This window comes from Oncorhynchus gorbuscha, unplaced genomic scaffold (assembly GCF_021184085.1).
Source record: "Oncorhynchus gorbuscha isolate QuinsamMale2020 ecotype Even-year unplaced genomic scaffold, OgorEven_v1.0 Un_scaffold_261:::fragment_2:::debris, whole genome shotgun sequence".
Classification (NCBI taxonomy): Eukaryota; Metazoa; Chordata; class Actinopteri; order Salmoniformes; family Salmonidae; genus Oncorhynchus; species Oncorhynchus gorbuscha.
The window spans coordinates 99,326-112,036 of NW_025745120.1; the positions used below are offsets into that span (position 1 = coordinate 99,326).

The 12,711-nt window shown below is 43.1% G+C and overlaps 1 protein-coding gene across 1 annotated transcript; it reads right to left on the reverse strand.

Moving 5' to 3' along the window:
• Window positions 1-1,028: 1,028 nt before the first annotated feature.
• On the reverse strand, window positions 1,029-7,442 carry LOC124017493 (zinc finger protein 708-like). Its single transcript, XM_046332705.1, has 3 exons — window positions 7,178-7,442; window positions 4,173-4,622; window positions 1,029-3,536 (listed from the first exon to the last, which is right to left on the reverse strand). The coding sequence occupies exons 1-3, from the start codon at window positions 7,341-7,343 to the stop codon at window positions 1,678-1,680; spliced, it is 2,475 nt and encodes an 824-aa protein (XP_046188661.1). The 5' UTR covers window positions 7,344-7,442; the 3' UTR covers window positions 1,029-1,677.
• Between the last annotated feature and the right edge of the window lie 5,269 nt (window positions 7,443-12,711).

Genomic DNA, 12,711 nt, shown 5'->3' on the forward strand with positions numbered 1-12,711 from the left:
GGGAGTATCAGACCACTGCAAATCTACCAAGACCTGGCCGTCCCTCTAAACTTTCAGCTCATACAAGGAGAAGACTGATCAGAGGTGCAGCCAAAAGGCCCATGGTCACTCTGGATGAACTGCAGAGATCTACAGCTGAGGTGGGAGACTCTGTCCATAGGACAACAATCAGTCGTATATTGCACAAATCTGGCCTTTATGGAAGAGTGGCAAGAAGAAAGCCATTTCTTAAAGAAATCCATAAAAAGTGTCATTTAAAGTTTGCCACAAGCCACCTGGGAGACACACCAAACATGTGGAAGAAGGTGCTCTGGTCAGATGAAACCAAAATGGAACTTTTTGGCAACAATGCAAAACGTTATGTTTGGCGTAAAAGCAACACAGCTCATCACCCTGAACACACCATCCCCAATGTCAAACATGGTGGTGGCAGCATCATGGTTTGGGCCTGCTTTTCTTCAGCAGGGACAGGGAAGATGGTTTAAATTGATGGGAAGATGGATGGAGCCAAATACAGGACCATTCTGGAAGAAAACCTGATGGAGTCTGCAAAAGACCTGAGACTGGGACAGAGATTTGTCTTCCAACAAGACAATGATCCAAAACATAAAGCAAAATCTACAATGGAATGGTTCAAAAATAAACATATCCAGGTGTTAGAATGGCCAAGTCAAAGTCCAGACCTGAATCCAATCGAGAATCTGTGGAAAGAACTGAAAACTGCTGTTCACAAATGCTCTCCATCCAACCTCACTGAGCTCGAGCTGTTTTGCAAGGAGGAATGGGAAAAAATTTCAGTCTCTCGATGTGCAAAACTGATAGAGACATACCCCAAGCAACTTACAGCTGTAATCGCAGCAAAAGGTGGCGCTACAAAGTATTAACTTAAGGGGGCTGAATAATTTTGCACGACCAATTTTTCCGTTTTTGATTTGTTAAAAAAGTTTGAAATATCCCATAAATGTCGTTCCACTTCATGATTGTGTCCCACTTGTTGTTGATTCTTCAGAAAAAAACTGTTTTATATCTTTATGTTTGAAGCCTGAAATGTGGCAAAAGGTTGCAAAGTTCAAGGGGGCCGAATACTTTCGCAAGGCACTGTATATATATATATGGATGTTAAATTTTACTTTATGGGTTGGTTATACAGGCTTCCTCTAGCCCATTACTTTCTACTAGATATATATATATAGTGTATCCAAACTTCTGACTAAATCTATTTACACATGAAAACTTGCGAGCCAAATAAAACCACCAACGGGCCGCCTATTGGAAACCCTGCATCAGATCTGGACATCTTGTATCTATAGATCTGTCTACGACATTGAGTGTTCACAACTCTCCAACACCATCTCCCAGTTGTTCACCTAAAAACTGGTGGTTGTCTGAACTGCAGATTGTCCATTTCATACACAAAGAGCAGCAACATTGCCTGTTAGGTTCAGACAACAGTCCCATTATATAATTAATGTGACATTGGACTGAGCAGGATCAGGAGAACCAGTTAGAGTTGGTCCACAGGGGATCTCAATACTCTCTTAGTCTCCTCTCTGTGTCTATGTCCTCAGTTGGTCCACAGGGGATCTCAATACTCTCTTAGTCTCCTCTCTGTGTCTATGTCCTCAGTTGGTCCACAGGTGTATCTCAATACTCTCTTAGTCTCCTCTGTGTCCTCATTTACTTTCTTTGTGGTTGTTTTTCACGTGTTAGCAGATTAGTTTTCTGAATTAATATTTTATCACAGACTGAGCAGCCATGATGTTTCCGATTGAAGCTTTTCCCACAGTCCCCACAGCTACATGATTTATCTCTGGTGTGAGTTAGCTTGTGCGTAGTTAAGGTCTGCTTGCGATTGAAACTTTTCCCACAGTCACCACAGGTGAATGGTTTCTCTCCTGTGTGAATCAGCATATGTCTTCTTAGGTCCCCTTTCAGAATAAAGCTTTTCCCGCAGTCAACACAGCTAAATGGTTTCTCTCCTGTGTGAGTCAGTTTATGCCTCATTAGGACACCCTTCTGAATAAAGCTCTTCCCACAGTCACCACAGCTAAATGGTGTCTCTCTGGTGTGAGTTAGTTTGTGCGTACTTAAAGTCTCCTTGCGATTGAAACTTCTCCCACAGTCACCACAGGTGAATGGTTTCTCTCCTGTGTGAGTCAGCTTATGTCTCCTTAGGTCCCACTTCTGATTGAAGCTTTTCCCACAGTCACCACAGCTAAATGATTTCTCTCCTGTGTGAGTCAGTAAATGTCTACTTAGTGCCCTGTTCTGAATAAAGCTCTTCCCACATTCACCACAGCTAAATGGTTTCTCTCCTGTGTGAGTCAGTTTATGTTCAGATAGGTGCCCTATCCGATTGAAGCTTTTCCCACAGTCACCACAGACAAATGGTTTCTCTCCTGTGTGAGTCAGTTTATGTTCAGTTAGGCTCACCTTCCGAATGAAGCTTTTCCCACAGTCACCACAGCTAAATGGTTTCACTCCTGTGCGAGTCAATTTATGTTCAGTTAGGCTCACCTTCCGATTGAAACTTTTCCCACAGTCACCACAGCTAAATGGTTTCTCTCTAGTGTGAGTCAGTTTGTGCGTAGTTAAGGTCTCCTTCCGATTGAAGCTTTTCCCACAGTCACCACAGGTGAATGGCTTCTCTCCTGTGTGAGTCAGTTTATGCCTGGTTAGGAAATCCGTGCGATTGAAGCTTTTCCCACAGTCACCACAGATAAAGGATTTCTTTCCTGTGTGAATCCTCATGTGATTGGACAGATCTCCTTTGTATTTGAAGGTCATTCCACAAACAGGGCAGGTGCAGGGTTTACCACTGTGACAGAGTCGGACATGGGCCTTCAGTTTACAGCTGGAGTTGTAGCGTTTTTGGCAGGAACTACATTCACTGGGTATCTTACTGAAGAGAGTCACGTGTCTCTGCAGGTCAGCTTTCAGAGCAAATGTGGCACCACAGTCACGGCAGTGGTGAGTTTTTCTAGATGTGGTGTTGGGTTTGGAACAGTGTTTCTTCAATGGTGGACTGGGATCCAATGGTGGACTGGGATCTAATGGTGGACTGGGATCTAATGGTGGACTGGGATCTAATGGTGGACTGGGATCCAATGGTGGGCTACTGTCAAGTCCTACTGGGTCACTGCTTACAGCTGAACTGTGGCTGCAGGCAATGTTTTGATTATCTGGAAGGTCACAGGGAATGTTGAGACCCTTAATGTGGGTCACAGTGACAAAAGGTGTGAGATCCACTGGTTTAGAGTCACTCTCTCTGTTCTCCACAGTCTGGATTTGGGGAAGAGTCAAGGACTGAAGTGGGTCCTCCTGATCACATTCACTTTTCACACAGGAAGGAGTGAATACGGAGTCTTTGAGCCCTTGAAGCTGCTCTTCCTCCTGACTGGTCCTGACTTCCTCCTGTTCCTCTTTAATCTGTTTGGTCTCTGGGTCCTTCTGCCCCAGACTGGGGCTCCACTCCTGCTCACAGTGCTGCTGCTCAGCGGGAACCTCCTCTTCAGAGACAGAGAGCTGCAGGGAGTCTGGAGGGAAGGAGAGGAGGAGCAGAGGTCATTTATATACCACACAATTAAAAAGAACACTTGAATCACGTGAATTATAGATCTCAACGATTTTTTAATTGAAAATGTCTTTATTGGCATTGATCCTAAATAATATCAGGAGCTAAAATAATGTACAATACAGATAAATAGTTTCTGCTCCCAAACTTGATGTTTTAATAAAGCTTGTACACGTCCTAGTAATTTGAAAGATTTCTCAGAAAACTAGATGTTCTGATCACCGTATGCTTAGTAGAGGTCGACCTCTAATGCTTACTTCTATTATGACCTCACAGCGTTGAAGATGAGCAGAGTCAGGGGTCTACAGGACCGATGCCGTACTCAGCCTACTGTCATCACTATAATATGGAATTACTAGTGTGAACGTAAACATACTCACCGTCTCTGATGAAACGCATTGGAGTCAGAAAGGCTGTGCTATATAAGCTCTTTCAATGATCTTTTCATGACAGATAACTTTTTAGTTATGCCTGGTGAATCTTAGCTACATTATAAACTGTTCTTTAAAAATGGATGCAATGGAGATCCCTGTTACGGGAAACAGTTTATTAACTAAGTAGAACCGTAGCTAGCTAGGTATTAGATCTACATACGTACCTATTCTACATAGTTGTATCTCTGGTGTCCTCCGCAGCAGTCTCCGTAGCAGATCATTCTCCTCCTGGTACTCTGCTACTGTTTTCTCAATCGCACCAAAAATCTCCACAGCAGCAGATGTCGTTAAACATTCATTTAAAAACACACGAAACAACTGTAGTTTAGATGTTTTCAGTGGACTGAGAGTTGGGTGTTCAGCTACTACGGCTTCTTGACATGGGTTCTCCAGATCACATTCACTTTTCACACAGGAAGGAGTGAATATGGAGTCTTTGGTATCAAAGAGCCCTTGAAGCTGCTCTTCCTCCTGACTGGTCCTGACTTCCTCCTGTTCCTCTTTAATCTGTGTGGTCTCTGGGTCCTCCTGCTCCAGACTGGGGCTCCACTCCTGCTCACAGTGCTGCTGCTCAGGGGGAACCTCCTCTTCAGAGACAGAGAGCTGCAGGGAGTCTGGAGGGAAGGAGAGGAGGAGCAAAGGTTTACACTCCCTTATGTATATATTTAGACAGTGAAACTAACATTTACAAATGTGTCTCTGTACTCCAGAATTTGGGATTTGAGATCAAATGTTTTATATGTGGTGACAGTTAAGAACGTCACCTTTTATTTGAGGGGATTTTGATGATATCTGTTTTACCATTAAGAAATCAAAGAACCTTTATGTATCTGGTCCCCCAATGTGAATTAGTCAGAAGCATTTAGATAAGTTAACGTAGTGTATTACAGTAGTCAGAAGCCTTTAGATAAGTTAACGTAGTGTATTACAGTAGTCAGAAGCCTTTAGATAAGTTAACGTAGTGTATTACAGTAGTCAGAAGCCTTTAGATAAGTTAACGTAGTGTATTACAGTAGTCAGAAGCCTTTAGATAAGTTAACGTAGTGTATTACAGTAGTCAGAAGCCTTTAGATAAGTTAACGTAGTGTATTACAGTAGTCAGAAGCCTTTAGATAAGTTAACGTAGTGTATTACAGTAGTCAGAAGCCTTTAGATAAGTTAACGTAGTGTATTACAGTAGTCAGAAGCCTTTAGATAAGTTAACGTAGTGTATTACAGTAGTCAGAAGCCTTTAGATAAGTTAACGTAGTGTATTACAGTAGTCAGAAGCCTTTAGATAAGTTAACGTAGTGTATTACAGTAGTCAGAAGCCTTTAGATAAGTTAACGTAGTGTATTACAGTAGTCAGAAGCCTTTAGATAAGTTAACGTAGTGTATTACAGTAGTCAGAAGCCTTTAGATAAGTTAACGTAGTGTATTACAGTAGTCAGAAGCCTTTAGATAAGTTAACGTAGTGTATTACAGTAGTCAGAAGCATTTAGATAAGTTAACGTAGTGTATTACAGTAGTCAGAAGCCTTTAGATAAGTTAACGTAGTGTATTACAGTAGTCAGAAGCCTTTAGATAAGTTAACGTAGTGTATTACAGTAGTCAGAAGCCTTTAGATAAGTTAACGTAGTGTATTACAGTAGTCAGAAGCCTTTAGATAAGTAACGTAGTGTATTACAGTAGTCAGAAGCATTTAGATAAGTTAACGTAGTGTATTACAGTAGTCAGAAGCCTTTAGATAAGTAACGTAGTGTATTACAGTAGTCAGAAGCCTTTAGATAAGTAACGTAGTGTATTACAGTAGTCAGAAGCCTTTAGATAAGTTAACGTAGTGTATTACAGTAGTCAGAAGCCTTTAGATAAGTTAACGTAGTGTATTACAGTAGTCAGAAGAATTTAGATAAGTTAACGTAGTGTATTACAGTAGTCAGAAGCCTTTAGATAAGTTAACGTAGTGTATTACAGTAGTCAGAAGAATTTAGATAAGTTAACGTAGTGTATTACAGTAGTCAGAAGCCTTTAGATAAGTTAACGTAGTGTATTACAGTAGTCAGAAGCCTTTAGATAAGTTAACGTAGTGTATTACAGTAGTCAGAAGCCTTTAGATAAGTTAACGTAGTGTATTACAGTAGTCAGAAGAATTTAGATAAGTTAACGTAGCGTATTACAGTAGTCAGAAGTGTTGTATTTGATCCCATATTCATTACACACATTAAGCTTGTGAAACCACAAACTGGTTGAATGCAGTTGCAGTTTGTTTTGGTTGCGGGTTTTGCCCAATAGGAAGTGAATGGTGAATAATGTGTTTGTTTTGGTTGTGTTGTGGGTTTTGTCCAATAGGAAGTGAATGGTGAATCATGTGTTTGTTTTGGTTGTGGGTTTTGTCCAATAGGAAGTGAATGGTGAATAATGTGTTTGTTTTGGTTGTGTTGTGGGTTTTGTCCAATAGGAAGTGAATGGTGAATCATGTGTTTGTTTTGGTTGTGGGTTTTGTCCAATAGGAAGTGAATGGTGAATAATGTGTTTGTTTTGGTTGTGTTGTGGGTTTTGTCCAATAGGAAGTGAATGGTGAATCATGTGTTTGTTTTGGTTGTGGGTTTTGTCCAATAGGAAGTGAATGGTGAATAATGTGTTTGTGTTGGTTGTGGGTTTTGTCCAATAGGAAGTGAATGGTGAATCATGTGTTTGTTTTGGTTGTGGGTTTTGTCCAATAGGAAGTGAATGGTGAATAATGTATTGTATAAGTTTGAAGTCCCTTTTATTGTAGATACAATAGAATCTGTTTCTGGATAATAATGAATGAATGAAGTTCAAAGAAACAAAGATCATCATCACAGCCCTCCAAAATGCTAAAACCTCCCCTGTTATTGGTAAGGAGGAGGGGAGTTGTAATCTGTATTCCTGATTTTGCAGGATATTATGATCTTCAATCATAGTATCATCCACATGAATGTCGTCGTGTTCAGAAACATATTATATTCTTATTTACAATAAGAAATGGACTCCAAAAAGTGCAATGCATTACACTTGCAATGTCTGTCATTTTAGCAGACGCTCTTATCTCCAGCAATTACAGGAGACATGAGGGTTACGTGCTCAAACGCACATGGACAGATTTTTCACCTAATGTGGAAATAGTGAAGGGCTCTGAATACTTCCCGAATGCACTGTACAGACGTACCTGTTCTACATAGTTTAACCTCCGGTTTGATCCGCAGCAGTCTCCGTAGCCGATCATTCTCCTCCTGGTACTCCACTACCGTTTTCTCAACTTCCCCGAAAATCTCCACAGCAGCCGCCGTTAAACGATCATTTAAAAACACACGAAGCAACTGTTGTTTAGACATTTTAAGTTGACTGGTAGCTAGTTAGCGATTCAGCTGGTAGCTTCTTCCACAAAGAAAGAACGTTGTTCACAAGAAAGAGAAGTCCACTCGCAAGCTCACTTCCGCCTGTGTCAGCGGATGGCAAAGCCAAAAACCACAGCGCCTCTATGTGGAGGAAGAGTTAACTACAAGGTACAGACTTAAAAAATAAATAAAAACATTATTTAACTAGGCAACTCAGTATAGAACAAATTATTATTTACACTGACGGCATCCTGGGGAAGAGTGGGTTAATTGGCTTGTTCAGAATTACTTCAGCCTCCCCTGGTTTCTCAGCAGCAGCTGTAAGCAGTGGTCGTGTCAGTGGTGGTTTTGTGGCAAACTAAGACCGTCACCAAAACAAAGATGTTTCTGCAAAATTATTTGATGAATGCACCACACCACTCTCTCACTTGATTAGCTTACCTAGTTATTTACAGATTCTCATTTTGCTCTTTTGTAGCTTTGTCAACTATGTGGTTAAATATATACATATACATATACATATATACATACCCTGTTGATGTCCCAGCTGATGTCCCAGCTGATGTCCCAGCTGATGTCCCAGCTGATGTCCCTGTTGATGTCCCGGCTGATGTCCCAGCTGATGTCCCAGCTGATGTAATATAGTAATATATGCCATTTAGCAGACATGTCCCAGCTGATGTCCCAGCTGATGTCCCAGCTGATGTCCCGGCTGATGTCCCAGCTGATGTCCCAGCTGATGTAATATAGTAATATATGCCATTTAGCAGACATGTCCCAGCTGATGTCCCGGCTGATGTCCCGGCTGATGTCCCAGCTGATGTAATATAGTAATATATGCCATTTAGCAGACATGTCCCAGCTGATGTTGATGTCCCAGCTGATGTCCCGGCTGATGTCCCAGCTGATGTCCCAGCTGATGTCCCGGCTGATGTCCCAGCTGATGTAATATAGTAATATATGCCATTTAGCAGACATGTCCCAGCTGATGTTGATGTCCCAGCTGATGTCCCAGCTGATGTCCCTGTTGATGTCCCTGTTGATGTCCCTGTTGATGTCCCAGCTGATGTCCCAGCTGATGTCGATGTCCCAGCTGATGTCCCAGCTGATGTCCCAGCTGATTTTTATTTCCCAGCTGATGTCCCTGTTGATGTCCCTGTTGATGTCCCAGCTGATGTCCCAGCTGATGTCCCAGCTGATGTCCCTGTTGATGTCCCAGTTGATGTCCCTGTTGATGTCCCAGCTGATGTCCCTGTTGATGTCCCAGCTGATGTCCCTGTTGATGTCCCAGCTGATGTCCCTGTTGATGTCCCAGCTGATGTCCCTGTTGATGTCCCAGCTGATGTCTCTGTTGATGTCCCAGCTGATGTCCCAGCTGATGTTGATGTCCCAGCTGATGTCCCAGCTGATGTTGATGTCCCAGCTGATGTCCCTGTTGATGTCCCTGTTGATGTCCCAGCTGATGTCGATGTCCCAGCTGATGTCCCAGCTGATGTCCCAGCTGATTTTTATGTCCCAGCTGATGTCCCTGTTGATGTCCCTGTTGATGTCCCAGCTGATGTCCCAGCTGATGTCCCAGCTGATGTCCCAGCTGATGTCCCTGTTGATGTCCCAGTTGATGTCCCTGTTGATGTCCCAGCTGATGTCCCTGTTGATGTCCCAGCTGATGTCCCTGTTGATGTCCCAGCTGATGTCCCTGTTGATGTCCCAGCTGATGTCCCTGTTGATGTCCCAGCTGATGTCTCTGTTGATGTCCCAGCTGATGTCCCTGTTGATGTCCCAGCTGATGTCCCTGTTGATGTCCCAGCTGATGTCCCAGCTGATGTTGATGTCCCTGTTGATGTCCCAGCTGATGTCCCAGCTGATGTTGATGTCCCAGCTGATGTCCCAGCTGATGTCCCAGCTGATGTTGATGTCCCAGCTGATGGCCCTGTTGATGTCCCTGTTGATGTCCCTGTTGATGTCCCAGCTGATGTCCCAGCTGATGTCCCAGCTGATGTCCCAGCTGATGTCCCTGTTGATATCCCAGTTGATGTCCCTGTTGATGTCCCTGTTGATGTCCCTGTTGATGGTGATGTCCCAGCTGATGTCCCTGTTGATGTCCCTGTTGATGTCCCTGTTGATGTCCCAGCTGATGTCCCTGTTGATGTCCCTGTTGATGTCCCTGTTGATGTCCCAGCTGATGTCCCTGCTGATGTCCCTGTTGATGTCCCTGTTGATGTCCCAGCTGATGTCCCTGCTGATGTCCCTGTTGATGTCCCTGTTGATGTCCCTGTTGATGTCCCTGTTGGTCTCAATAAACTGGGAGAGGTTGAAACTGTCAGGGAAGACACTTGCCAGTTGGCCAGCAGATGCATCAGATTACACGTCCTGGTAATCCGTCTGGCCCTGCGGCCTTGTGAATGTTGACCTGTTTAAACTTCTTACTCACATTGGCTGCGGAGAGAGTGATCACACAGTCATCTGGAACAGCTGATGCTCTCATGCATGTTCACTTCGAGGCAAGTAAACCTTGCCTCGAAGAAAGCATATAAGTAATCTAGCTCGTCAAGGAGGCTCGTATCACTTGGCAGCTCTCGGCTGTGCTTCCCTTTGTAGTCTGTAATAGTTTGTATGCCGGTGTAGTACGATTCGATCTTAGTCCTGTATTGATGCTTTGCCTGTTTGATGGTTCGTCGGAGGGCATAGCGGGATTTCTTAGAAGCTTCCAGAATAGAGTCCCGCTCCTTGAAAGCGGCAGTTCTGGCCTTTAGCTCAGTACGGATGCTTCATCTGACCACTTTTTTATTGACCGAGTCACTGGTGCTTCCTGCTTTAATTTTTGCTTGTAAGAAGGAATCCGGGGGATAGAATCATGGTCAGATTTGCCAAATGGAGGGCGAGGGAGAGCTTTGTACGCGTCTCTGTGTGTGGCGTAAAGGTGGTCCAGCCTGACACTACACGACCAAAAGTTTCCTCGTCTCCTTCTCAAAACCCGTTGGAGAAGAAGGTCAGTGCGGGGGAGGAACTCTGACCAGAGACCTCTGGGTTTCTCAGCCAATGGGTTTCGAGAAGGAGATGAGGAGAGAGATGAGGATGCGAGGAGCATACAATTACCAAGGTGTATAAAGATGGCGGTCACCGTCTACTTACCACAAACGCCTCATTTTATCACTCTTTTTTTGTTTTCTTATTAGCACAATATACATGAACCCAATTCAATCCAAGATGGCGGCAATTTAATAAATCAAATCAAATTCAAATCAAATTGTATTTGTCACATACACATGGTTAGCAGATGTTAATGCGAGTGTAGCGAAATGCTTGTGCTTCTAGTTCCGAAAATGCTGTAATAACCAACAAGTAATCTAGCTAACAATTCCAAAACTACTACCTTATAGACACAAGTGTAAGGGGATAAAGAATATGTACATAAAGATATATGAATGAGTGATGGTACAGAGCGGCATAGGCAAGATACAGTAGATGGTATTGAGTACAGTATATACGTATGAGATGAGTATGTAAACAAAGTGGCATAGTAGCTAGTGATACATGTATTACATAAAGATACAGTAGATGGTATTGAGTGCAGTATATACGTATGAGATGAGTATGTAAACAAAGTGGCATAGTAGCTAGTGATACATGTATTACATAAAGATACAGTAGATGGTATCGAGTACAGTATATACATATGAGATGAGTATGTTTTTTATTTATTTATTTTATTTTTATTTCACCTTTATTTAACCAGGTAGGCAAGTTGAGAACAAGTTCTCATTTACAATTGCGACCTGGCCAAGATAAAGCAAAGCAGTTCGACAGATACAACGACACAGAGTTACACATGGAGTAAAACAAACATACAGTCAATAATACAGTATAAACAAGTCTATATACAATGTGAGCAAATTAGGTGAGAAGGGAGGTAAAGGCAAAAAAGGCCATGGTGGCAAAGTAAATACAATATAGCAAGTAAAACACTGGAATGGTAGTTTTGCAATGGAAGAATGTGCAAAGTAGAAATAAAAATAATGGGGTGCAAAGGAGCAAAATAAATAAATAAATTAAATACAGTTGGGAAAGAGGTAGTTGTTTGGGCTAAATTATAGGTGGGCTATGTACAGGTGCAGTAATCTGTAAGATGCTCTGACAGTTGGTGCTTAAAGCTAGTGAGGGAGATAAGTGTTTCCAGTTTCAGAGATTTTTGTAGTTCGTTCCAGTCATTGGCAGCAGAGAACTGGAAGGAGAGGCGGCCAAAGAAAGAATTGGTTTTGGGGGTGACTAGAGAGATATACCTGCTGGAGTGTGTGCTACAGGTGGGAGATGCTATGGTGACCAGCGAGCTGAGATAAGGGGGGACTTTACCTAGCAGGGTCTTGTAGATGACATGGAGCCAGTGGGTTTAGCGACGAGTATGAAGCGAGGGCCAGCCAACGAGAGCGTACAGGTCACAATGGTGGGTAGTATATGGGGCTTTGGTGACAAAACGGATTGCACTGTGATAGACTGCATCCAATTTGTTGAGTAGGGTATTGGAGGCTATTTTGTAAATGACATCGCCAAAGTCGAGGATTGGTAGGATGGTCAGTTTTACAAGGGTATGTTTGGCAGCATGAGTGAAGGATGCTTTGTTGCGAAATAGGAAGCCAATTCTAGATTTAACTTTGGATTGGAGATATTTGATATGGGTCTGGAAGGAGAGTTTACAGTCTACCCAGACACCTAAGTATTTGTAGTTGTCCACGTATTCTAAGTCAGAGCCGTCCAGAGTAGTGATGTTGGACAGGCAGGTAGGTGCAGTTAGCGATCGGTTGAAGAGCATGCATTTAGTTTTACTTGTATTTAAGAGCAATTGGAGGCCACGGAAGGAGAGTTGTATGGCATTGAAGCTTGCCTGGAGGGTTGTTAACACAGTGTCCAAAGAAGGGCCGGAAGTATACAGAATGGTGTCGTCTGCGTAGAGGTGGATCAGGGAGTCACCAGCAGCAAGAGCGACCTCATTGATGTATACAGAGAAGAGAGTCGGTCCAAGAATTGAACCCTGTGGCACCCCATAGAGACTGCCAGAGGTCCGGACAGCAGACCCTCCGATTTGACACACTGAACTCTATCAGAGAAGTAGTTGGTGAACCAGGCGAGGCAATCATTTGAGAAACCAAGGCTGTCGAGTCTGCCGATGAGGATGTGGTGGTTGACAAGAGTCGAAAGCCTTGGCCAGATCAATGAATACGGCTGCACAGTAATGTTTCTTATCGATGGCGGTTAAGATATCGTTTAGGACCTTGAGCGTGGCTGAGGTGCACCCATGACCAGCTCTGAAACCAGATTGCATAGTAGAGAAGGTATGGTGAGATTCGAAATGGTCGGTAATCTGTTTGTT